This window comes from Corvus hawaiiensis, chromosome 1, assembly GCF_020740725.1.
Source record: "Corvus hawaiiensis isolate bCorHaw1 chromosome 1, bCorHaw1.pri.cur, whole genome shotgun sequence".
Taxonomy (NCBI): domain Eukaryota; kingdom Metazoa; phylum Chordata; class Aves; order Passeriformes; family Corvidae; genus Corvus; species Corvus hawaiiensis.
Window position 1 is genome coordinate 39,847,780 of NC_063213.1, and position 24,296 is coordinate 39,872,075.

At 38.3% G+C, this 24,296-nt stretch overlaps 1 protein-coding gene across 1 annotated transcript; it reads left to right on the forward strand.

Moving 5' to 3' along the window:
- The first annotated feature begins 432 nt into the window (after nucleotides 1–432).
- Nucleotides 433–24,221, forward strand: AZI2 (5-azacytidine induced 2). The gene is made up of 8 exons (XM_048301489.1): nucleotides 433–671; nucleotides 8,993–9,222; nucleotides 11,666–11,791; nucleotides 12,096–12,195; nucleotides 13,904–14,052; nucleotides 16,294–16,355; nucleotides 19,622–19,737; nucleotides 22,494–24,221. The coding sequence occupies exons 2-8, from the start codon at nucleotides 8,998–9,000 to the stop codon at nucleotides 22,880–22,882; spliced, it is 1,167 nt and encodes a 388-aa protein (XP_048157446.1). The 5' UTR covers nucleotides 433–671; nucleotides 8,993–8,997; the 3' UTR covers nucleotides 22,883–24,221.
- The last annotated feature ends 75 nt before the right edge of the window (nucleotides 24,222–24,296 follow it).

A 24,296-nucleotide genomic window follows, 5' to 3' on the forward strand; every position in this document is an offset into this window, starting at 1 on the left:
AAGTTTCATCTCAACGTGGGGAAGGACTTTTTTACACTGACGGGGCGGAGCACTGGAACAGGCTGACCAGGGAGGTCGTGGAGCCTCTCTCTCTGAAGGCATTCCAAATCCACCTGGACGCGTGAATGTAGCACCTGTTCGAGGTGACCCAGTCTTGGCAGGGGGCTTGGCCTGGACGATCTCTAGAGGTCCGTTCCATCGCTAACAATCCTGTGATGCTGTGAGATGGTTACAAGTGGGAATGCCGACCTTGACCAGCTTCCAGGCCGCTGGGGGCGGCAGCAGCCCCATCTACGGCCGGGCGGAGCCAGCCCTCGGCCGCGCTTCCCGTGGTGCTCGGCTCGGCCAGCGTCCGCCCGCTTGCACGCCGGGATTTGCAGTCCGCCCTCCCTCCTCCCTTCCCGGTCAGGCGGCGGCGCCGCCTCTCTCCTTCCGGGAGCGGGGCGCGCCCGTTGGCGGAGACCGAGACCGGCGTTTGTTGACTTCCTCGGAGGCGGCGGGGGCGGTGCCGAGCCCCGGGAATTCCCTGCGGTGGCGAAGGCCGAAGCCGCGGCCGGGCCGGCGGGGCGGGGGCGATGGGCGCCCGAGCGGAGACCGCGAGGGGCGGCGCTGCCTCCCCGCCGAGCTGAGCGCCCGCCGCTGACCCGCCCGGCCGAGCGGGGCCCGGACAGGTTGGTCCTGGCGCGGAGGGGAACGGGGGGGCTCTCCCGGGGGGCTAGGGAGCTTCGTGCCCCGTGGAAGAGGAGCGGCTCTCCGTGGGTAAAGAGTCTTTAGCTTCTCTTCTTAACATAGAGTGATCCTCGTAGAATCCCAGAATTGTTAGGATTGGAAGGGAGATCATCCAGTCCCGCTACCAAGACAGGGTCACCTCGAGCAGGTTACAGGTGATGCAGGAACGCGTGCAGGTGGGCTTTGAATGACTCCAGAGAGGGAGACTCCACGCCCTCCCTGGTCAGCCTGTTCCAGTGCTCTGCCTCTCTCGTATAAAGTTCTTCCTCATGTTGAAGTGGAACTTCCTGAGTTTCAGAAGGAGCAGGCTGTCGGTCTTGTGCCGTGTCCCTGCCTGTCTTACCCAGTCACACTTGGCCGGAATAAGGGGGTCATCCCGTGGGAGGGCGGTGAGCAAGGCTTACAGGTACCGCTACCAAACTGGGGTTGGGCCTCAGGCAGGTTGTCAGACTAGTTACAAAGCTGCCCCTAATCAAGCTGAAAAACTGGGTGGCCTCTTGGAGCTGCAGTTTGTGCCTTGGTACAGGGGGAATCTGGCAAATGAAATGAATAAAGTAGGACTATGGGGGTGAAAACAGAAACATGATGGCTTATTGGAGCAGACAGGAATACAGGTCCTGCAGGCCATGTTAGTTTGGAAGAAGGGAGTGCAGATGAACATTGAGATGAGCATCATTAGTGGTGCTTTCAGCTTTTAAGAAATTACATATTTAAAACCTGCTGTTTCACGTGGTAGGGAGAATACCTATATCTCCTTAAATAAATTGGTCCCCTAGCAACTTAGAAGTGAGAGTGTGTGTCAGCTGTTCCAGTGAGTGCTTTTAGGAGCTTTTTGTTTCTTAAGGAATCTTTTAATTTTCCCACTGTCTTACACTGTGTGTATGCAGTAAAGTCAGTGTGCTGGAAGCAGACTCTGGAAAAAGAGGAGGTAGGGGAGAATTATTGTCAGGACAGTTAAGTCTGCTCTGGGCTCCAAACATCAGTTTCTCTTCTGAGACATTTTTCTGGGAAATGTTGTTATGGACTATGGGAAACATGTAATTTCCTGGATAGTGGTGTATGATCAGATTCTGCTGCTGCTAATAATCCAAGTTATCTGTGCTCACATCTATTTAAGAACCTTAGCAATTCTACTAGAATTACTGTAGAAACCAAAAGAAATCTAAGATTATGACTACTTTTTGTTCTTTGAATAATTCCTGTTTATTAATAGGACTATTGTTAGAAGTGTTTCAGGTAATTGCCCAATAACTTAAGTAGATGATATTGCCTCAAATTTTAAGCACAGTTTTTTCATCTAAACTGTCAGTGAAGTCAGAAGGCAGAAAACACTGGTTGATTGAACTCTAGATCAGATTATGAGAAGGGTTTAGCCACCTCCTCACCCTCAAAAAACATTTTTTTATGCTAAAGTTGGTAATTTTTCAGAACCTTGTTTGCTGCGTTTGCAGTTTAGAAAAGTGTGAGGTGACCATTGTCCGAGTACTAGCTATGTTATGCTTTACAATGAAAATTAAATAGTAAAAAGTTTTTCAAAAGAGCAAAGAGGGTGAAGTGACATCTTTGTGCAGCAAAAATGGGTAATAAATTAGAGACAGTTTTAAGATTGCCTAAATTTCAGCAAGTATGCTAGTTTGGTTTTCAGTGTATCTCTATGTGACACTCAAAAGGTGAAGAAAGTGTGAAAATTATCAGTCAAAATATATGAACGAACTGTACTTAGTGTACTCAGGGCAGAGAAATAGAATAATTTCATCTCACAGCATTGGAAAATCATAGAGTTTGCATAGAGTTGCAAGTCCAGTAACATTTGTTTGTATTATTTCAATAGATGCATTGAAATGGAGATTGTGCACTATGACTATAAAATGTTCAGTGTGGGTTGCCCACTTAGGAATATGGAAACTCCCATGTCACTCACGTGTTATCCATATCTGGCTTCTTTAGAACAGAATTTGAAGAAAAAAAGAACATGTAGAAGGAAACATGATAAAATGCAGTGTGGGTTTACCTTTTGATATATGTTTTCATTCTTTCACAGGGATTTTCTAGACAGAAGTCGTCTGACAGTCCATATTGAATAAAACAGTGATAATGAGATCCAGTTTGCTAAGATGGTGATGATAGGATTAACACGAGGGTCAGGATAGGAACCAGCTTGGTAGGAGTCAGGGGGGAGTTCTGCTGAAGGAGACTCCATACCTGTGTGTATTATCCATTGTTCACTTTGGAATCAGTCTTATGTTTTTGCTAAATGTTTATACTATAATTGCATTAATTAACTAATTTACATGATTCTACAATGTTTTTATGTGGAATTCTTAGTGTATGAAATCGTAGATGCAACTAAAATTTGACAGGACATTTGGGGAGAAGAAATTAAATTTGAGAGGGTAAGTGAAGCATAAGTGGCTTGAAGATTCAAAGTCATCCACTTAGAAGCTGCTAAGTGGAACTTATGTTCAAATGACCAGGTTTGTCTGAAATATTGCAATATAAATCTGAGTACAGAATTTTAGAAGACAGCCTAAGTTGAGAAGGACCTGGGAAGATCATCTGGTCCAACCTTTTTTGTAAAAGGGGAGCCTGGATGAGATTTGCTGACACCCTGTCCAGTTGTGTCTTGGAAGCCTGCAGATCTTGTGTTGGTGAGTTGCAGGATGACCAAGGACCATTGGTAAGACTCATTTTCCTTCCAGTAGCTGTAACAGGTGAGGCACATTTCCAGTTGAATTAAAAGTTAATGCAATTACATAAGGCTTTTCACTGAACTTGTGAACTTATTGAATGTTAATTAATCTGGCAGTTTAATTGAATAGAAGGAAACTTATGACTGGGAGGTAGGACCTGCTGTTTGGCTCGCAAAATGAGATATGAAAAAAAAATCCAAAACAAATCCTCTAAACTTTTGGAAATAGTTATTCTTTATAAACCTTTTGAACTGGGAAGGAATAAACACCAAAATAAGGGGTTTTCAGTAACCTTTTAAGATGCTTACATTTGGTGCTAGAAATGTTTAACAGCCAAAAGCCATCTTGCTCCTACTTACGTTTCTTTGACAGTACTGCTCCTAATTAGTTTCAACATTAAATGTAATAATTTAATAAACAGGATTATATGATGCTGAAAAGATAATATTTTACTGACTCCTACTTCTAGGTTATTTTCCCCCTTTTCAGGTAGTTGTCGGGGAAAGTGATTATTGTGGTAGCATCCACAGAAAGGCAGATTCAATGCGGTACATTGAGGATGCGTAAGGTTTGCAAATTAGCAGTGGAGATACTGTAGTCTGGCACTGTTCAGAGAAAGTAAAATTTATCAAGCACTGTTGTCATAAAATGGGCTTTTTATTGCTTTCCTAGTTCTTGTGAGAGTAGATTATTTATTGTAAAAACCTTGGGATAGAAAAAAATTGCGTGTTGTACCTAAGGAGATTTTGCTTGCCTTCTGTAGCTTTCCCAGATGTTCAGGATAGATGGGCTACAGTGATCTGGTGTGTGAGCTGGGAGACAGTGACTTTCCATTTCCTGAAGGCAACAAAACGAAAGTGCTCTGGAGGTCGGATGCAGCTCCTGCACTGACGTATTTGTGAAAGAGCACCAAGTACGTGGCCGGGGTGTGCCCCTGTGTGCAGGGACTCTCTGGAAGTGCACTGGGCCTGTGGACTTTGTCCATACGGAAGGATGAGCAGCAGCCAAAGTAGCAGCTACTGAGATGTGTATGTGTGTGTGTGTGAAATTTTTTTTCTTTAAAAATGGAGCAAGTATGTGTAAAAAGTGATGCCTGTCTCTGTAGAACAATCTGTTCACAACTGGAATCAAAGACAGCCTAAGATTTCTGAAGGAGAGATGCAAAGTGATGGATGCTTAAAGAGACTGGAAGTCTTGCTTGTTTTAACATATGTCATATGCTGCAAGTACTGTGTGGAGTTTTTGATGCTGGCTGCAGGAATTCTGTATTATTCCTTGCTGTGCTGAAGTGTCTTTTAAAAAAAGAAAAAAATTCAGTACAGCTTTTCTGAAATTAAGGTGAGGGCTGCAACATGCTCGCTCAGGATTCCTGTAGTTCAAAGGCATTTCTTGAATTTAAAGGGATTTTTTAATGTCAGTGTGCATATATGTATACCCTTCTATGTCAGGCAAGATAAATCAGTACAAAAATTATGCTGTTGTTATTAACAGCTGGAAACTATTCATACTACCATTATGAAGTCAAACCCCTCGAGTCTGGAAGGTAGACAGGAAAACAACCATCTTGAAATTATTTGCATTTGACATTTGGAAATATTTTGAAAAGTGTTTTGTTCTCTTTCAAATCAACAGTTAGGCCAAAATGGGATTCTGCTTCATACTGGGAAAAATTTAATGTAATCCTGCTTTTACTATCTCTCCTTCTGATGCGAGAACAAGATTAGCATTTCAAACTACAGAGGTCTGTTTGTGCAGTGGTCTGTTTGCTATTAGAGCCTCTGCATCCCATGTTCCTTGTATGTAGAATGTGTTTTATATTTAACTGCCTCCCATGGTGTTAATGATTAGTATTCATAATGCTCTATGAAGAGAAAAACTATGTTTCTGCCAAGCATTAGTAAGAGATGGGAAAACATTCTTTTTCTCAATATATTTATTGTATTAAATCAAAGCTGTTCTGTAACCTGTGTTGAGCAATAGAAGTGGTTCCTGTAAACTCTTATTTTCTTTACATTCTGTGAAAGAAAACTTAAGTGGTGCCACCTCTTCAAACTCATATATTTATAAACAGGGAACATAATTAGTCCTGCTAGAACTTAATACTGTGTCCTGTCAACAGTGTATTCAGGTTGGGTTGTTTGTTTGCTTTTAAACATTAGTTATTTAATACAAACTGTACTACTGGTACTCATTTAATGCATTTATTTTTGGACATGAACATTAAAGTCCTTTTAAGCAGGCTGTTTTGTGTGCAGATCATTCTAAAGCATAAATGCAATACATTTATCACAGGCAAAGTATTTAACTACTGTGCTGAAGTAAAAGGAGTAAAAAGTATTAGGGAGACCTTTCTTGGGATGGGATGTGTGCTAAATGGGATTGTAAAGCTTGCCTTAAGGAGGCCAAGATGGACATAAATTGTATTCATAGACATTAACTTGTCAGTATATTACTGCAGATATTTTAGTGAGAAATCTTTCACTTCAACTGGTTACTGTAGGACAAATTATCTCATGAATTGCAGCTCCAGAGAGGTCAAAATTCACTCAGGTTCTTCAGAGTGACAGCTCCGGGGGGGGATTTGCAGCAGTGCATACTGCAAAGTGTGGCTTTGAATTAGGAGAAGTCAAACAGATTAAAACAGGGCAGAACTCTGTGGCTGTACTTGGTGAACCATCCTGCAAGCCCTTCTGGCACTCTGCCAGATTCGAGGAGTTGTAACTTGTGTAATAACCAAAACACTTCTTTGATTGTTGCTCTCAGTTCATATTTTTTAAATGAGCAATATAATACTGGAGAATCTAAATTTTGATTCCTGTCCTTGAGTGAAATTAAAGACTACAGCTGTAGTCAGGGATTTCTTACATATCACCTTTTTCTATACTAAGGGTTTCTGTCTATCCTGACAGCAAAAAAAAGCTGTCTGAGCTGTGCATTTCACCATGGCCTTTATAGTACTGCTGATGTTGAACTGTTCAATGGCAGCTTGTCATTACTTAGTATGCAATACAGTTAGTCAAAATCATGCATATTGAATTTTCTGAACTGTTACCTTGGGTGTAGAAATTTAGAAAAGCATGCAAAGTCCCTTTGAATTATGTGGACTTACATGCTTCTCTTCTAAATAATCTCCAGATTATTAGATTACTTAGAGAGCAGCATCAGAAAACCCGAGTTGAATAATCCTATAAACTAAATGACATCTTTCTAGTAAAAAAATGTTAGAGTAGCTAACATTAGCAGGTGCAGGTTAGGTGTGTATTTGAATTTATAAAATAGTATTTGTGTATGCTGTCTTATTTGGAAGGTAAGTTTCTCTCTTGGAAGCTCATAAAGGCACTTTTAGTTAACAAAATGCAGAATAAATATGGTCTTCTGATGTTGTCTCCTGTTTTCCCATATTGCCATCTCCTGGTAGAAGTGATGTGTGCAAGAAATAGGGAACGTATGATGCTCACTTTAGGAGCTATAGGAAAGCATGGGGACAAAGATCTATTTTATGTACAAGGTCAGAAATCTGCTGCTTTCTTCGAGAGATAATGATAAGCTGTGACACTTCTTTAACAACATTTGAGTCAAGTGTTCAGAGAAGAGGTGTTGCCTTGAGAGGGCAAGCTCTTGGGAATTTGATGAGATGGGTGACAAGACTTGCAGGGCCTTTGGTGAAATGGGGGAGGATAAGCTGGTATGTTATGCTCATCTTGGAAGACAAAATGAGCAATTCCTTCAGTCAGTTAATGGAGCTTGAATGATGTGGTGCTTTTGGTCAAGGTCACCTTGTGCATGGAGTGATACTTTTCTTACAATGAAAAGGAAGTGAACCTTTTTTGCAGGGCTCTTTCTACTTAAATATCACAGAAATCACAGAATATTCAAGGCAGAACAACAATCAAGGGATGCTTGGGCTACTTTTTTTGTCAGAATGCATCAAACAATGTACAAGGCAACTATTCACCTTCTGAACATAACCATTAAAACAAGTTCAGCTTTGGTTTGTAGTGTTCTCTTTTTTTTTTCCCTGTTGAAACTCCACTGGTGTCTTATTTAGTACAAATGAGCTGTCACAGTTTTTTATCATGTTGTCTAACAGGCTTGGAGCAAATTGAGACAAATGCGATAACAGCACCATTGTTCAGCAGTAGCTGTACTCTGTAAGCTTTCCAGCATGGTGAGAGAAATTTAACCATATGTACAAGCTCTAGGCCTTTTCTTCTTATAATCTATAAACAAATGGAAGTCTAGTTTGAATTCAAATAGCAAATACACAGTAGAAGAAGCAATTGTGGCCATGGATTTTTTCTGCACTAATGCCGGCCTTTCCTGTAAAGTTCTGCCGATCAAGTTGGTTTTCTGTTGAAGTTTTTCCTGCAGTACAAAAAACTGTCTTCATTATGGTCAGGTCTTTGATTCCAGCATTTCTGTTGGTTCATTAGGTAATCATCAGGAACCTAAGGATTTGTTGAAGGGGAAAAAATAAAAGTCTGCTTTTCGTAGAAGCCACATCAGTAGTTTGTTTAAAGGGGGCCAGTATTATCCGGCACTGTGTAGCATTCCTTAGTATTGCATAGAAATGCAAGGAATCTTGATGTTCATAACGAAATGAGATGTTTCTTTTTCTGGTTGGTTGGTTTTGAGTTTTGGGGGTTAAGTCTTGTTTTTAAATAAAACCCCAAAACTTGTTTCTGGTAACTAGTAACTCTAAGGAAAATGCTTCTGGGGGTTTTCCCTTGAGACCTGGTGCTCAAGAAAATACATAAATACTTCTTTAAGATGGTATTTTTTTATTTAATATTTTGCTGTGCCTAAATGATGTAGGTTATAACAAAAAATCAGTGTAACATTTACTTTGGATTTGTCACTCAGGTGGAACTGCCTGGTATAGAGTGACACTTTACTAATGGTTGGATTATTGTCAGTTTTCTCCACGCATATTGAGGCAAGTCATGTTACTGAGCATGTTTTCATTCTCATCATATTTTCAGTCAAAAAATTACTGTAATTGTTGTTCAGAAGGAGATTTTCTACAGTGACCAAGGAAAGAATAGCTACTCATGTAGCTCTTTAAGGATAAATGCAAGTGTACTTCAAGATTTCATTTTAAAGCTTGGGAAAAATGTAAGTGTTTGCATTCAGAAATGAAGGAACGTTGGCACTTGTGCTCAGGAACCACAGTAGTTAGTTGATTTGCTGGAACTATACTCTCTTTTACTGCTCAGTGCTGGCTTGCAAAAATTCTGATACAATATTAATATTCCTTTGGAGTTCAGATGGTTGGTACCAGCCAAATTCTATGCTGGTGTTAAAACTTAATAAAAATGAATTTGAGGGTTCATAAATCTGATAGGCACTCAAAATATTTTTATACAGTGAAACATGTCTTTTCTAAATGGTGTATTTTCAATGTAAAATGGATTTTGAGATTTTTCTCCAGTATTAAGATACTTCCTGATTTTTCAGTCTTGTCTTGTCATACTTAGGCAGAAACACCCTGCAGTATTATTTTGGAAGGTTTTCAGACTCTTGATGAATTTGTCTTTGTGAAAACTTAGCACTTATATCTGTCTTTTCAACAGCTGTCATGGAGGAGTTGGTAGAGGATGACATCTGTATTTTGAACCATGAAAAAGCAGACAATGCTCACAAGAGAGACAGCGATGTTCCTGTTCCATCGTATAGTGGAGATGAGTCTGTTGCCTCACACTTTGCACTTGTCACTGCCTATGAAGATATCAAGAAACGACTAAAGGAGACAGAGAAGGAGAACTCCTTCCTAAAAAAAAAAGTGAGAATTTTAGAAGAGAAGGTAAGAAAATAGTTGATGTACCAGTTTCTGGTAGCAGCTTCTTTTTTGCTCCTGGCTGGATGGCAGAGAAGGTTAAGGATTCAAAATACACATTTAAAATAATTTCCGTATTAAAAAGTTTTTGTAAATCGTTTTATTTGTTTAAGTGAAATGCATTTTGTTCCTCTGGTAGTGTAGTTGTGTCATACTGGGATTTTTGATTCTCACTGGGCATGTATATGATGCAATGCAAAGACAGTGGCTTTGATTCAGACAGATGTGTAGCTGCATAGAATTTGTCACTGTAGTTTGGGTGCCTCTTTATGGTGTTTATTAGCTTGGGCACATGTGACACAGTATTGTTGAACAGTGAGGTGCAAAGCTTGTACATTATCAGAATCCAGGAACTGTTTATCAAAAGACTCTCTTGGGCTCAGCATACCAAAATGCTAAGGAAAAACTGGTTGCTGAGACCTATCCAGCTAGCTAACCGCAGCCTCAAGAGTGAAACACGAAGTTGCAATGCTTGACAGAGATGATGGCTGGCTGACTTTTGATGCAAATGAATCTTGGAATTTGTCTATAGGCAGTTTCTCATGGCCATGAACTAGTAAAGTTCATTAAAGCTAAAAATCGACCAGGGCACGGGTTTTTCTCTCCAAGTAAGGAATGCTGTCATTAAACATATATTCATTTTCCAGTACTGAGTGTCTTTGTACTGCAGAAGTTCTTGGCTTTGATAGATTGCCTTCTTGTATAAGATACAAAGAAAGATCCTGGTGTTAGAGCTGAGACACTTTTTAGGAATTACTCCTAACTGTGTGCTACTGACTCTTAAAACCTTTCCAAATGTGTACTATTTTGTGGCATTGGAGTGAAGAACTTGAGTCACGCTTGGCACAGCTTTGAAACACTCAGGAATTCTTGGTGAAGATAAGATTGACTTTTTCTCAAAAAGCAAAACTATCTCAGGACTTTCTTTATAAAAGGTCTGGGGGGATGTTGGGAATAGGAATAGAGCTTTAGACCTAATATTCTCTGAACCATGCTGAGTGTAACATCTTCTATGTGGTTACTCAAAATCACAATAAACAGGATTTGACCTTGACAATTCCTTTTGCTTTGTGTCTTTTGGTTTGGCCTGGTTCAGCTTAATTCTCTTGAAGACCATACTCTGTTTTCTGTAGAGAAAACATTTTAGTATGTGAATACCGTAAAAATATTTCTATGAGGGAGGGGTATTGAGAAGGCCCAGACTCTTACTGACTTTCAGTCTTTGTTAATAGCTAATGTACCTGTATGCTTAAAAAATATATGGGGAGTTAGCCCTTTGGAGTTTTCAATTTCAACATGCATGGAAAGTTCCCAGAAAAATATAAAGGACAAAACTTAAAAGGTCATCCATGTACTTTGAGAGTCAATACAAAAAAGCAAAGGGCAGGAGCTTCCTATCTTTGTGGCTTGTTTTCCCATACTTTCAAGCAAACACTTAAAAGAGGAGATTTTTAAGGTAGATATATGAGTGTCAATGCTTTGTTTTAGTAATTTTTTTGTGTGACTCCTTATTTTTAAGAAAATATGTGCAAATCTATTGTGAATATCTACAAGCGGTACACTGAATGTGTTTAAAGGAAGTGTGCAGGATAAAAAGAATAAAAAGGAAAATGCAATAATTAAAGCAATAACTTTTTATATGAATGGGTGTAATTTGATGTAAGACTTCTTTTCTTTCTGTCTTACTAAAAACACTGAATATATTTTAACTCTGTTCCCCTTTTTTCTAGCAATCCAGTTGGTAGTGCTTACTCTGCCTTGCTTGTCTTTTGCCATAGCAGGCAGTGAGATGGTGGTGATCTGAAAGTTAATAGTTATTTGTAAAATAATTCTGCTTTGGCTTTTCTTACATAAATACACTGAAGAAATCTTTATTTACATTATGAGGCATTTAAGAAATTATGTTTGTTTTCCTTTGAACTTTCTATATGTTGTGTATTTACTTGCTTAAAACTCCTTTTTCAAAAAGCAGTTTACATTTTTTCAGAGCCTGGAAAAAATATGATTAAGGGATTATCAGTGTGAGTAATCATGACTTATGAGTGGTTTTAAGTACTCATAGGAATGAACTCATAGCAGTCCACTGGAAAGCGTCCCTGTCCATGGCAGGGGGGTTGGACTAGATGAGCTTTTAAATATCTTCTTCCAACTCAAACCACTCTATGATTCTATAAATTAATGAGCATTAAATATTGTTAGAGATTTCAAAATTTGTAGACAGCCTTTGTTGCACTTCGGTAAAAAACTTAGGCCCATATCAGTGTATTTGATTAGTTTATTATCTAAACTGGGAAAAAAAGGAAAAGCTGTTAGATTAATATTGCAGGCTGTACCATTGCCTTTTTAAGATGTTGCAGTTCTCAGCATAACATACAAAACTTATAATGTCTCCTGTGTGTTAAACGTTCAGGTGCTTGGCTCCCGGCTAGAAGAGGAGTGCAGCTCAGTTGGGCGGGAACAAGTCAATAAGGCCTACCAAGCCTATCGAGAGGCCTGCATCGACCGAGATCATCTGAAAAGCAAACTGGAAAAAATGGTGTGCCCTCTTAAGTAATGACTTCAATGCATGCTTTATCAGTACTGCATAGTTAGTACATGTTTACTGTGGAATGAATTTTATATACTAAAGATCTGTGATGTTGGTTTTATCACTCTTTTAAAGTATATGACAATACTTCCTGTAAGTACTTCAGTTTTAGTACTGGGCTAGAATAATGCTAAAAAAAGTCAAAGTAATTTTTTTTGCTGTTGTTTTTGTTCTAAAATATTGAATTGTCACACATGATAGAAAAATGCTTCACCCCTTATTTTGGGTTGGGGTTTTTCCCTTTTGAAAATAGGTGAAAGAAAGTGCAGAATCCTTGAAAAACTTGAACGAACAGTTGCAGTCTAAAGAAATAGAGCTGTTACAACTGAGAACTGAAGTGGAAACTCAGCAAGGTATGCATTTGGTTACTTCATCTTATGGTACATTTAGGAGCCCTAGTGGTTACATTGTGATCTTTGGACATGAAGAGGCTTAACCCTATATAGGGGGCAAGGTAAGAGAGGCATGAACAGCAGTGACTACTTTGAACTTGTCTTCATTCTTGTGAATGGTGATGTGCATGTTAGGTAATCATAATTGAGGAGCTTCGTGGTAAAGATCTGAGGCTGTTGTGTTCTTCCACTGTAGGTGATATACTAATTTGAGAAATGGGCACCACCTGACAGTTTATAGGCTGTGTCATGTACATCTCTGGATCCCACCACCACCTTTTCCTCAAAGCAGGGCAGGGGCTTGTTCAAGTATAAAGATCATTCAGTCAATCCCACTTCCTCTGGCACCTGCAGAGGTCCAGTATATTGCTTTGTCTATTTTGCTGTTGGGATTTGACAAATACAAGAGGATGTTGTATAGCAATAGCTGCAGTTGCCAACAGTCAGACAGCTGGGAAATGAGAAAAGATAGAAAGATGCTGGTTGTAGAGAGCCTGGTGAAAAGAGGAAGGAGAAAGAAACAGTATATCCTGGCAATTCCAAAAGCCCAAATCCACCTTCTGTTACTGCAGTTGTAAAGAATGCTCCGTATGTAATAGATGTGTAAAACAAAACACCATGGAAGAAAAAAAACCCTTGATTAATTTAGTTACAAGAGTAGAGAACAAAAAAATGCCATCTGTATAAAGTTAGAGAAATGGACTGACTTCAGAGTCTGTACAAGTGCAGTCATTTGAAAGGCACTTGTAAGTATGGCTGTGCTTGAATTGGATTACTTTCCAAGAGGACCTTAAGCATGTAATGCACTACTTCAATTGCACAAATGTTTAAACCTAGAACAAACTGCAGGTAGTGCTTGTGTATCACTGTTGAGCACCTCATGGTTTAAGGAGGTAAAAATTACAGAGTCTATAAGGAGAGCTCTGAAAATGTGGTGATTTCAATCCTTATTTGTAACGCAGTTTTACTCATAAGTGGACTCTGAGTACCTTGTTTAAAAAAAAAGAATCAGTGTAACTTAAGCTTGCCTAAACTATTAAATCCGGAAATAAGTGTACCCACAAGTTGAAGACTTGTGAGTTTTCTTCCTTTCATGTTCTTTCTTGTCTTGCTGTCTCACTAGTGTGCTACTGATCTGATGGTAGCATCAGGTTACCGTGTGAATTGCTTCGGTCTAGTAAGATTTGTGTAACTTTCATGCTTTCCCCTCTTGTTTTGATTGTATCTTTTGTTGTTCTGTTTGGAACTTCTTGATATTAAACTTGGGGAAAACTTAATGGTAAATTATGTAACAATACAAATCTGAGGGCAAAAAGGCTCATGTTTTCAAAGCATGTAAGAAGTATGCAAGTTGGCATATATGATGTGTCTTTGCCATGAACTGACTTTTCTATTTCCAATGCCTTTTTATGCTGGTACTTCCTCTTTCCCTGTGTCAAGTCTCCAGTGCATTCCTAGAAAGTAGGGGCTTCATGATTTAAACCCAGAAAATAGACCACCTCTGCCAACAGCTCTACCAGTGTTACAGTTCCCTGTTGCCATAGACTCCAGTTTCTTCAGAATATGATGTTTCTGTAGGGCATGGGCTGGTTGAGGAGAGTCTTGCATTTTGAGTTACATTCCTTGGACTGAGATTGGAATCTGATTGTCTTGCTTGTCTTCTTTACAGTGATGAAAAGTCTGAGTTGTACTCAGGCTAACTGGGAATTAGAGAAGCTGAACAGTGACCTAAAAGTGCATAGTCTGGAACAGGATCTAGAAAAACTCAAGGAAGAGTGCAACAGTCTCAGGAAGGAGTTGCAAAATTCCAAGCAGAAGGTACCTTAATTTTTAAGGAATTTTTGTATTAATGGTTTATTTTAAATCCCATGATCAATCAAAATCAAGCGTTAACAAAAACACGAAGTATACAATTGAGTGAAAGAGTAGTATCTTGGTAAAATTGACCTTAAATATTTTTATAGACTGTCATTTTCCTTGGAAATAGGAACAGGCTCCTCAGGGAAGTGTTCCTGGCATCAAGCCTGTTTACTAAGTGTCTGGGTGATGCTCTTAATTACAAAGTTTAGTTTGAGGCAGTCCTGCAATGAGCAGGGAGTTGAACTTAATCCTCAGGAGTCCCTTCCAACTTGAGATATTCTATGATTAGGTGAGATTTCCCAGTCATTACCCATATAACAACAGAAAATAAAGCTTTATGATTTCTTATAAGTAGCCACTGAAGTGTTCTATATAAGCTGGGCTACTAAGAAAGTTTGGGCAAAAGCTAGTCTCTATTTTTTTTTTTTTTTTTTAAAGCAACAATGTGATGTTAACGTTAAAAGATGTCATGAACTTTGTTTATGGAGGTCCAACGCTTTTCTTTAGGGTAGTTGCATGAAGCTTGTCAGGAAAGTACCTCTTTTGGCAGCCTTCCCTGCCATTTATGTGGCAGATTGCTGTTTTGAGGGACACATTTTGTAGCCTGGATGTTGTTAGGATCTCAGAAAGAAAATTAAGGTAACAGTAACAAAAAGCAGTAGGTTATTGTCTATTGCATTCTTACTGCTTCCCATCTTACCTTTGATGAAATGTACAGTGCCAGTCTCTAGGACTCTGCAGTCACATTGAAGTTACACAGTGAATGTAAAACATTTTAATGTGATTGTTTGAGGAGGCAGATTCCTTATGGTCATTAATAATGATGATTATGTAATCTTGAGTCACACCACATTTGAGTGAGTCTGCATTTTTTCCACTAGGTGGGGATAAAGCACTTGAGGTGTTTAGTTAACTTCCCCTACTGTTGGTTGGTTCACTTGTGTCTGGAACTCTTTCAGGTGCTTTCAATAACTTGTAAAATCTGAAGGCTTGCTGTAACTTGTGGAGTTCTGGTGTCTTTGGGTAACTCTAGAACAGAGTAACGGCTGCATAAATAAATGAGGATTGCAGATTATATTGTGAGAGTGAATGATGTCAGAGAGAACAGACTAAAATAGCAGTTGTAAGAAACACTACACGTGACACTGTTTAAATAGTGTTTATGCCAGCAGCTTTTGTTGCACAGAACAAATACAGGGAACAGCTTTTTGTTCTGTTTTGGGGGTTTTTGTTAGGCTTTTTTTTGTTGTTTTTTTGTTGGTCTTTAATATAATTTCTTCTTGGTCCTGGTAACTGCTTAATATAGGAAATAAAAAGTGCACATTTTCAAATGTGGGGTAATACAGTGCAACTTTTTTTTTAACTATGAATTTGAATCTTTGATGGAGGATGGTGAGAGAGTTCAGGAGGAAAAAAAATCTGTCAGGTGAAATACAGTCAAGTGTGATCAAAGGGCAATGACAAATCAGCATTATTTCAACTCAGCTGGTATTTTCATTATTACTTATTTTCATTACATTAGTTAGTTTAGCTAACATGTAATGGAAATAAGTAATAATGAAAATAATGAAAACATTTTTGCAAAAGAAAATAAGGGATATGAGGGAGGGAGCTCATCACAAATGACAGTCTAATAGGAATATGACTAACAAAGTGAGCCCAATGTTTGATTTGTTAAATAGCCCTAGTAAATTCAGTGAGGCTGCCTGTATGTGCAGTTTTAAAGTAGTCTTTCAGACTGAAGGGATAAATTATGTTCTGTCATAAAAGTAACCTGTGGAAGTAAATCTATACTGGAACAGTTTGCTTTAATTTAAAGATCTTTATATACTGTGATAGGGAAAGAACCAAAAAAAAAAGACTGTTTAAAAAGCAAAAATTGAGACTCAAAACTTTTGATGTCCATTTAAAAAAGTAATCAATCTCAAATTCTGAGAGTTCAGCTGTTTTAAAAAAAGAGTATGGAGGTGGCTGAGCAATGCCTTCATATAAGTAGGTAGTTTAAGCATTTTTAAGTGGAAATTCTTAGTAGAAGTCTTTATTTCCCCTTTGAAACCCACTGCATCTAACACAAATGAAGACTACTTTACTTGTGAATTTCAGTATTAGGGAACTTGGAGTTTCACTGCCATTTTTCGAGGTAGGAGATCTGAAATCATGTTCATTCAGTCTCTGTCTTCCCTTCATTCTGTTACGCAGGACCAGGCTCAAGAGGAAAATGTATTACATGGAGACCACCTTCAAAGGCAAGACATCCCGAGGTATGAAGTATTTTCTGTTTACTGAGGGACAGTTATTTGAACAAGTAAATTATTCTTGCAGACTCTTTAGGTGTGTTATTTCAAGTTACATAATTTTTTTCAAAGTCTAGGTATACTTATTTAGCAAGGTCATTGTAAAGTTTTTTGTCATGTTTGTAGTTTGGGATGATGATAATGAACATTTGTATCTCCAGACTGTTGTACAGAAAATGAAAATTTAATTAACTTGGATTTAAAAATAAGATTTTTTAATAATTAGTTGACTGGAGGAGGTGGTAGATAAAGTTTCAAGTCTCAAGCTGGCTCTGGAATATCTTCATTCTGTGTATGGAGAGATTTCTATGTTTGCAAATCCCTTGCTTAGTGCTGGAACATACATTCTTTGTTAGTGTGGTGCAGTAATGTTCCTACTAGAGGACTTTTTTTTAATATTGGAGAGACATTATGTGGCCTATTCAAAAAGAAATAGCAATTGTCCAGAAAAATGCTAAAATACCAGAAAGCATTTTTTCTCATTTTGCACCCATTCAAATAATAATTATGCTTACGATATAAACTCCGGTATTACCCCGCCTTGACTGTGCGTGCTGTATTAGAAGGTATCTATATCTGTCAATTCTTGATGGAAAAGAGCTGTTCATGGATGCATGGGAGTTCCCCAGATCTTGTGGAAATGAAGCGCTGTGTCTCGTACAGCCAGTAATGCCTGGTGGAGCACTTACACCATCTTCCACCAGGGGGAAGAGCGGCCCTTCACAATGCCAGGCTTTAGTGCAGCGTGCCTTGGCGCTTCCTTGGGCGTTGAAGAGACGGGAAGGGAGATCAGCCACTGAAAGAGAACACACAGATCCTTCCCTTCGTATATTCCCTGGTGCAGTGATTATAATAATGCACACCCTACACACAAATCACACTTGGTCCTTTCACCTCGACTGGATACTTATTCCTGTGCTTTCTCCTGGAACTTTGCAGTCAGTCTTACACGCCTGATAAAAGGTGTTCTCTCAAGACTCAGCAGTGATGTCTTTGATTGTTTGATCACTGCTCTGATCAAACTGATCACTTGATCAAATGATCATTGATCAGAGCAGATTTATTCCACAAAGCGGTGCTCAGGTGGCAGCCATCTAAAATAGCATATGTACAGTATGGTGTTTATTGTAATATAAATAGTGAATGTGTAATAAATAGTAAGCCTATCCAAAAATCTTTGGAAAAAACACTTGAAAAACGTACTATGAGAAACATTTGTTGTAGCAAGCAATCCTGCTTTTTATGGGAAATGGAGGCACTTGCACATAGCTAACTTTTTGGAAAGTAGTTATTTCATATTTGTGAGCAGCCTGCAAATCTGACTTTCTCAGTGTGCAAATCTAATTTGCTGTAGATTTAGATGGGCTGTCATGGTGAAAGTTCATATTGCATGTTAGAAGGCAGTATAGGATAAACCTCCAAGCACAGGGAATCCTTAGCTTTCAATTACAAATTCCTTGAAAATTAGGCTTTGCAATGGGATTCTAGGTCAGTATTCACAAAAACAATTAAAATCTGTTGCATGTAATTTAAGTGGAATTCTGGTACCTGCAGCCCTTTGCAAGATGCTTGTAAAAGTGCTAAATGCACTTTAAAAAATTCATCCAAGCACTTCCCTTCTGGCTGGTGGCAGACACTGAGCTGTCCTTATATTTACCACTTCTGTGTTAAATATTGGATAGTTCTGATTTGACATAACTGAAGTTTTTGATCTTATTTTTTAGACGAAAACACGAGAATTAATGAGGTAGGGTTGCCACATTAACTTTAAAATTAAGTTGTCATCTCTTAAGAGTTCAAAGAGCCCAAAGGAGACTGCAGTACAAAGGCCACAGGTTTAGCTGAACTTGAAATATCAATTCTGAAAATTTTAACTTTCTATCTGTGAGAATTGCTGACACTTAATCCATTATCTATTAAAATATCAGCTTCCTCTGCTCTTCAACAGAGGTTTATGAATCTGGATGTTTGTATTCTGGGGAAGTATTTCTGTCCATAGAATTTTTATTTCTTTGTTTTAAGGGAACCGTCTTAGCATTGACTTGCATAATAGCTGCTTCTCAGAGTGATTTGGAACACATCTGTGCTTGATATATTTCATGCAGGAGTGATCCTATATGGATATTTTAGGAGGATAGCATTACATACAGTTAAAAAGCTTATTAATTCTTACTCATCTCAATAGCTTGAGATATTGAGCTGTTATCAAATAAATGCCTTTTAGGTGAACGTAGTAAGGAAGAATATATTCTGGAAACTCTCATCCACTATATTTGTCCTCAATAAATGTTTTGGTAGAATGTTAAGCATTAAAAAAGCATTAAATCATTGATTTCATGTTTAAGTTGAAGTAACTACATCCTTATGTCTTTTAACACTAAGTTAATTATTAATCAACATAAATGTGATAGCTGGTGAGCCTGCTAGAAATGTTACCAAGAAACATATGGTAATGCTGACTTCTCTCTTTTTTTTTTTGTTCTTAATTTTCTTACCAGTTATAAACCTGAAACATCAGTATTGGAGCAGTGCTGCTGTTGCTAAATATGTTTCTCATTATGCTGTCTTAGAGAATGATTTGGATCACTGTTTTTTACACTGTCTGATAAGGCAGTGTATTAACATTAAATTGGATGACTTGAATATGAAACAGTATGTTTTATATTTTAGTTTGGACTCTGTGTTTATACTCAGTTTGGGTCTTGGGTATTTAGTCTGAATTCAGTGGATGGTGTAAATACTGGTTTTTGATTATTTAAAATTACAATCAGCCAATATTATTAGGCTTATAGTATCTGTTGGGGTGTGTGGTCATTTATTGAAAGGTATTCAGGGTTACAACTCTTCCTCTTTTATAACCTTGGTGTCACTTTATTTAAGGTATTCCTTTGAGATAACTAATTTTATTGGAAGATTAGTTTCAGATACTGAAATGGAAAAGTATGCTTCGTATTTCTTTCCTTTGGGGAGTTGAAATTATTATTCTTACCTAGTATGTCAATATATAATGCATTGTATATTGTAATAGGTAAGAATTAAATAAAATATTCAGAGGTCCATCGTTTAAGGTAATTCTCAGTACTGTTTAGCCCATTAGAGTTATCGTACTCTAACGAAATTTGCAATGTGTGTCAGGCAAGAACAATTTATTAACAGTTAACACTTGACAAGCATGTTAATAGGCTGCTTTAGAGGCAGCAATATTTAACTTGTAATAAATTTTTGTTTTGAAGTGTGCAACAAACATATTGGGACCTGAAGAGAGAAATGTCTAATTTGCGTGTAGTGGCTGACAAGCAAGCTGAGGTCCTACGAAAACTGAAAAGAAACCCAACAGGAGCCAAGAAAGGCAAGTCAGTGTTTGCAGTAAGAGACCTTACAAACACAAACCCTTGATTCAAGCTGTAGCATTTTAAAAATAAACTAGCTATCATATCTCATCAGAATCTCATCAATTGAAGTTGATCAGCTAGACTGTACTATGGTTCCAGCTTACCCATTTTCTGCTTTTGCTTCTGTCTCATACTGGTCAACTTCACACATAAAGGTGTTGCTGATGTGTTTTTTCTTCAGTACTGTATTCTGTTCCCCTTGTGGCTTTTTTCTCAGTCAAGTGTTGCTTATGTGCACAAGACTGAGGTGTTAAGTTTACTCGTATTTGACCTTTTACCACAACTACTTCATATGAGGGGGGAAAAAATCTTTTTGCAAATGCAGTCTTATTTTCCCAGTACAGAATATATGAAGTATTAAATTGGCAACATTTTAAAATCAGACTTTAAAAGACTGAAATTCCCTTATGGTTCTGTATTTCTTTATGTTGTGTTCAGAAAAGTTGCCTTTTCTAGCAAAATGCTACACAGTGTGACATTTTCTGAATGTTAGAATACTGGGGAAGCAAAACTGCCTTAAATAATTTTAAGGGTTAAATATTTTTCACATGAAATATTTAAAATTTCTGTGAGCAGTTCATCAGACAGTTCTTCCGTTCCACATATATGTTTCTCTCAAGCCAAATGCTAGACTATCAGTCAAACAGTGGTAAAGAGTTGATTTCCTTTGCTTTCTGCTCCCTTCAATTGTGGTCTTTACTGTGCTCAAAATACCAGTGGAAGACAGGGAACTTGGTTACAGTGTACTGGACACAGTCTCTGATGTCCCTGTCCATTACCAGATCAAGACATTTTGTTTCTAAACAGCTCAGTGAGGTAATGACAGGATTCACCCCCCCAGCAGTCCCTGCTTTTGTGGTCAGCAGTGACTAATGATCACTTTGTCTGTGGTACTTGGCTGATACAAACTATCAACACATTTTGTAGACTTGGCCATATTGTTACCAGGTGAGTCTGTGTTTCTCAAGTCCTAAAATCTGTTTTTCAAATAACTTCAGCAGAGACACTGGGAACTGAACGAGTCTAAATAATCTTAAATCTGCCACAGTTTGATGTGATCATATAGTGTCTTATGTCCTTATTTTTAATTTGGAGTTACCTGTCTTGCCACTACACAACTATTGATTTTTCTCTTCTCCTTGGTGAGGAGTCTCACTTTCTGCAGTTCTTATGCAGTTGTTTGTCCACAGCCATAGAAGGTATTCTTGATTGGTCAGGAAACAAGGCCTTTTCATCTATAGACTTTTTTCAGTAATTTTTCAGAAGTATGTGAGAGTGGTCAGGTCTGATGGTGGTCATCAGCCACACTTATGAATGCAGTACAGATACATCTGTGCTTATATTTATAGACTAATCTTGATTTATGTAAAATATGGGTAGAATTGACTGAAACCTTCCACTTCCTATACCGGTAGTACTGGCTGTTTTAGCATCTACAAACCAGCTGCCGTTGGTAGAGGTGCATTAAGTCTGCAGAACACATGTTCATTATTCTGTGTGGGATATGAACAGTATCAGTTAACATGTGAATTCTACTTATCTGTTATGTATGGAGGCATTTTCCACAAATGTGTGTGTCTGTGGGGTGGTTGTTTTTTTGGTTTGGTTTTGGGGATTTTTTGGGGGAGGCGGCAGGGGGCGTCTTTTTGGTTTGGTTTTCTTTTGTACATTTTCAATCTATTTTCAGTGGATTCAATTTTTCTTGAACTTCCAAAGGTCTGTAGGCCTCAAATTGCTTTTTACACCTGCCAGCACAAAGAGGCCAAATCCAGTGCCTTAGCATGTCTTTGAGACATGATGCCCATGCTATTGGAAAATGGTTTTGGCTGCCATCCACGAATTTTAATTTATTGTGACAAACAGAAGTTGTATTCTTTGACCAAGAGACCAGCTTGTTTTTCTGTCCCGTAAGAACTAAAGTTAAAAATTGCAATTCACGCTCAAGATAACAGCTACTCTAGAAAACTCTATATAAGATGTGAGTTTAACTGCAGGAAGCATTAATCTACTCTCATTACATGTTTATGTACATTATCACTACAAAACAAAATTACCTGCTTGTATTTGGCAATCTGTTCAGATGTGTGTGGAAGGTACAGCTCTTCCATTTCAGGTAGATGCTGTTCTGTTTCAAAATCTCCTCCTTCCTAACAGTTTAAAACTCCCTTGCAATTTCAGATGGCTGAACAGTGCAGTCTCTTGCTTTACTTTTGGAAGTCAGACAATAGTAGAGCACAGAGAACCTGTGAACACCATGTGTTTCCCTTTTACTGCTTCATGGACAGCGAGAATTCAGGTTCTGGGTGGCACGAAAACACAACTTGTTAAATTAATTGGTAGAGTAGGAAGCAGCATTCACTGTTCTGCACCTGGCTGGTTTCTCCAAGCATGTGAAAATGGTCTCTGTTTCAGCATTCCTCCCAGTCTGGACAGAAAGATCCATCAGTTTATCTATGTTGAAATGGGAGTTGGGAGATATCCTTGGAGTTGGGTATATTTTAGACACTGTGATTTCAGGATTTCGGGTTCATCTTGAGTCTGGTGAGGGTAGTATTTGTTTGTAGCTTTCAAGTAGTTACTGAATATGGTCTGGAAACTTGTGGCTTGAAGAAACTGTGTTTAACATCCCTGCTAGACTGTAGTACATTTGGAGTACATGAAAAATGCATTAGATAATGTAATTTTAAAATCTTTTTCTATCTTCTTCCTTCAGCTGCCTCTACTGCACCAGTGCAATGTGTTGACTTGAACATTTCAAAGCTGAATTTGACATCTGGGGTAGTTTATAAAAACCTCTCACAAAATGATAAAGCCCTTGGCAACGCTGTGTCTCCCCCTCTGCTGAGAGATGCCCACGTCCCATCAGAAAGGGTGATCCTACAAGCATGGACAGATGAGAGACCAATTCCAGCTGATGGCAAAATGTTTCAGGAACACCATTCTTATGGAAAGAGCTCTCTGGAAGATAATTCCTGGGTATTCCCAAGTCCTCCAAAGCCCAATGAGAATATGTTTTGGGAAATGAAAAATAATCCAACTTTGTTAAACTGTCCAGCAGATTACCTGGATCAGTGTAATCAAAACTGTCTGCACAAGAGTTAACAATTTTTTGAATGAATTGAGGCATTTTTGGAGTGATTCTGAATAGGCACCTTAATGCTTGAACTTTTAAGGAGAGAAAACAAATTGCTTGAAATGTTCTTTATTTTTGATTCTAGTTCCAAATCAGAAAGCCTAGTCTTCCTCTGCTGTAAATCAGGAGCAAGTTCCTTGACGTTAAAGCTGTGCTGGTATTATGTAAATACAAAGAAATCTCACATGGGGAGTAGATAGTCTTGTACTGCAAATGACATACATTTGCAAAAGGTTACACTGAAAAGTGAGTTTGTGGAATAAAACAAAATAATCCAATTCTGTATTTGTTTGCTATTTGTATGTTACCAAGAAAATACTTGGTATCCAGTGTTAGAACTTGTACCAGCTCTGAGCTTTTATTTTGACAGTGTTCTTTTTCAGAATAAGACATAATACGAAGAATTGGATTCTCTCTTCTTCTTCCTTTCAATTAGCTTTGATTCCTCTGGTTTGGAAATGCATTTTTCTGTAATTTTTAACCAAGAAAGGTGAGAATTTTTTTATAAATTTTTTTTCAACCTTGATTTATATGAGAGAGTGACAAGACAAAATTCTCCCCTAGGCAATCCTGTTTTGATTGCCCCGTTTGGAGCTTGATTGTGAATTGTGAAGGACCATAAGTAATGGCTGCTGAACACTGTGAATCCTGGAGGTTCAGCTGGTTTCCCTCAGTTCCTGCTGAAGGAAGCTGATGAAACTGCACGGTGGTGCTGTCACATACCCAGCCTGCTCACAGTGCAGTTTTCCATACTGTGCCTCCTTTGCACAGCACCACAACTCTGACTCTCTATTTGTGTGGTGGTGAAGGCTACTAACTTTTCTTTTGTTAAAGAAACAAAGCCTTAATTTAATTAGACTTGGTGTTGTTGCATTGTTGATATACAAAAAGAAGTATTTTTGTAGTGTCTTTAGTATGCCATTGAGAACCAGAGCTACTAGAATTCCAACTATCTGCTTTATAGATTATGGGTGTCTAGGCACTACTTTTTCTTTTTTTTTTTTCCCTCTTAAGGCTGTGAACTGTTTCTAGACACATATAATTTATGCCTTTTTTTTTTTTTTTTTTTTTTTTGTAAAATTCTCTGCTTTGAATCTGGCTTAATACAACAGAGTGAAGTGAAATGTCTTGACTGCTCAAAAAGTTGAAGAAAAATGCTTTGTATTTTAGATCTACGATACCTAACTTGTAATGGGTGGGAAGATACTTAATACTGAATATTCCATTTACAGATGTGTGGGTGGGTGAAGTATCCAGCTTCACAGATCCAGCTTAACATCAAAGTAATAAAAATTAATTTCACAGCTGTTTAGTAGCAAATTATCTTAAGATTGCTTGCAAATACATGGGGAAGCTTTGACTGTAGCACAGCCATAGTAATGG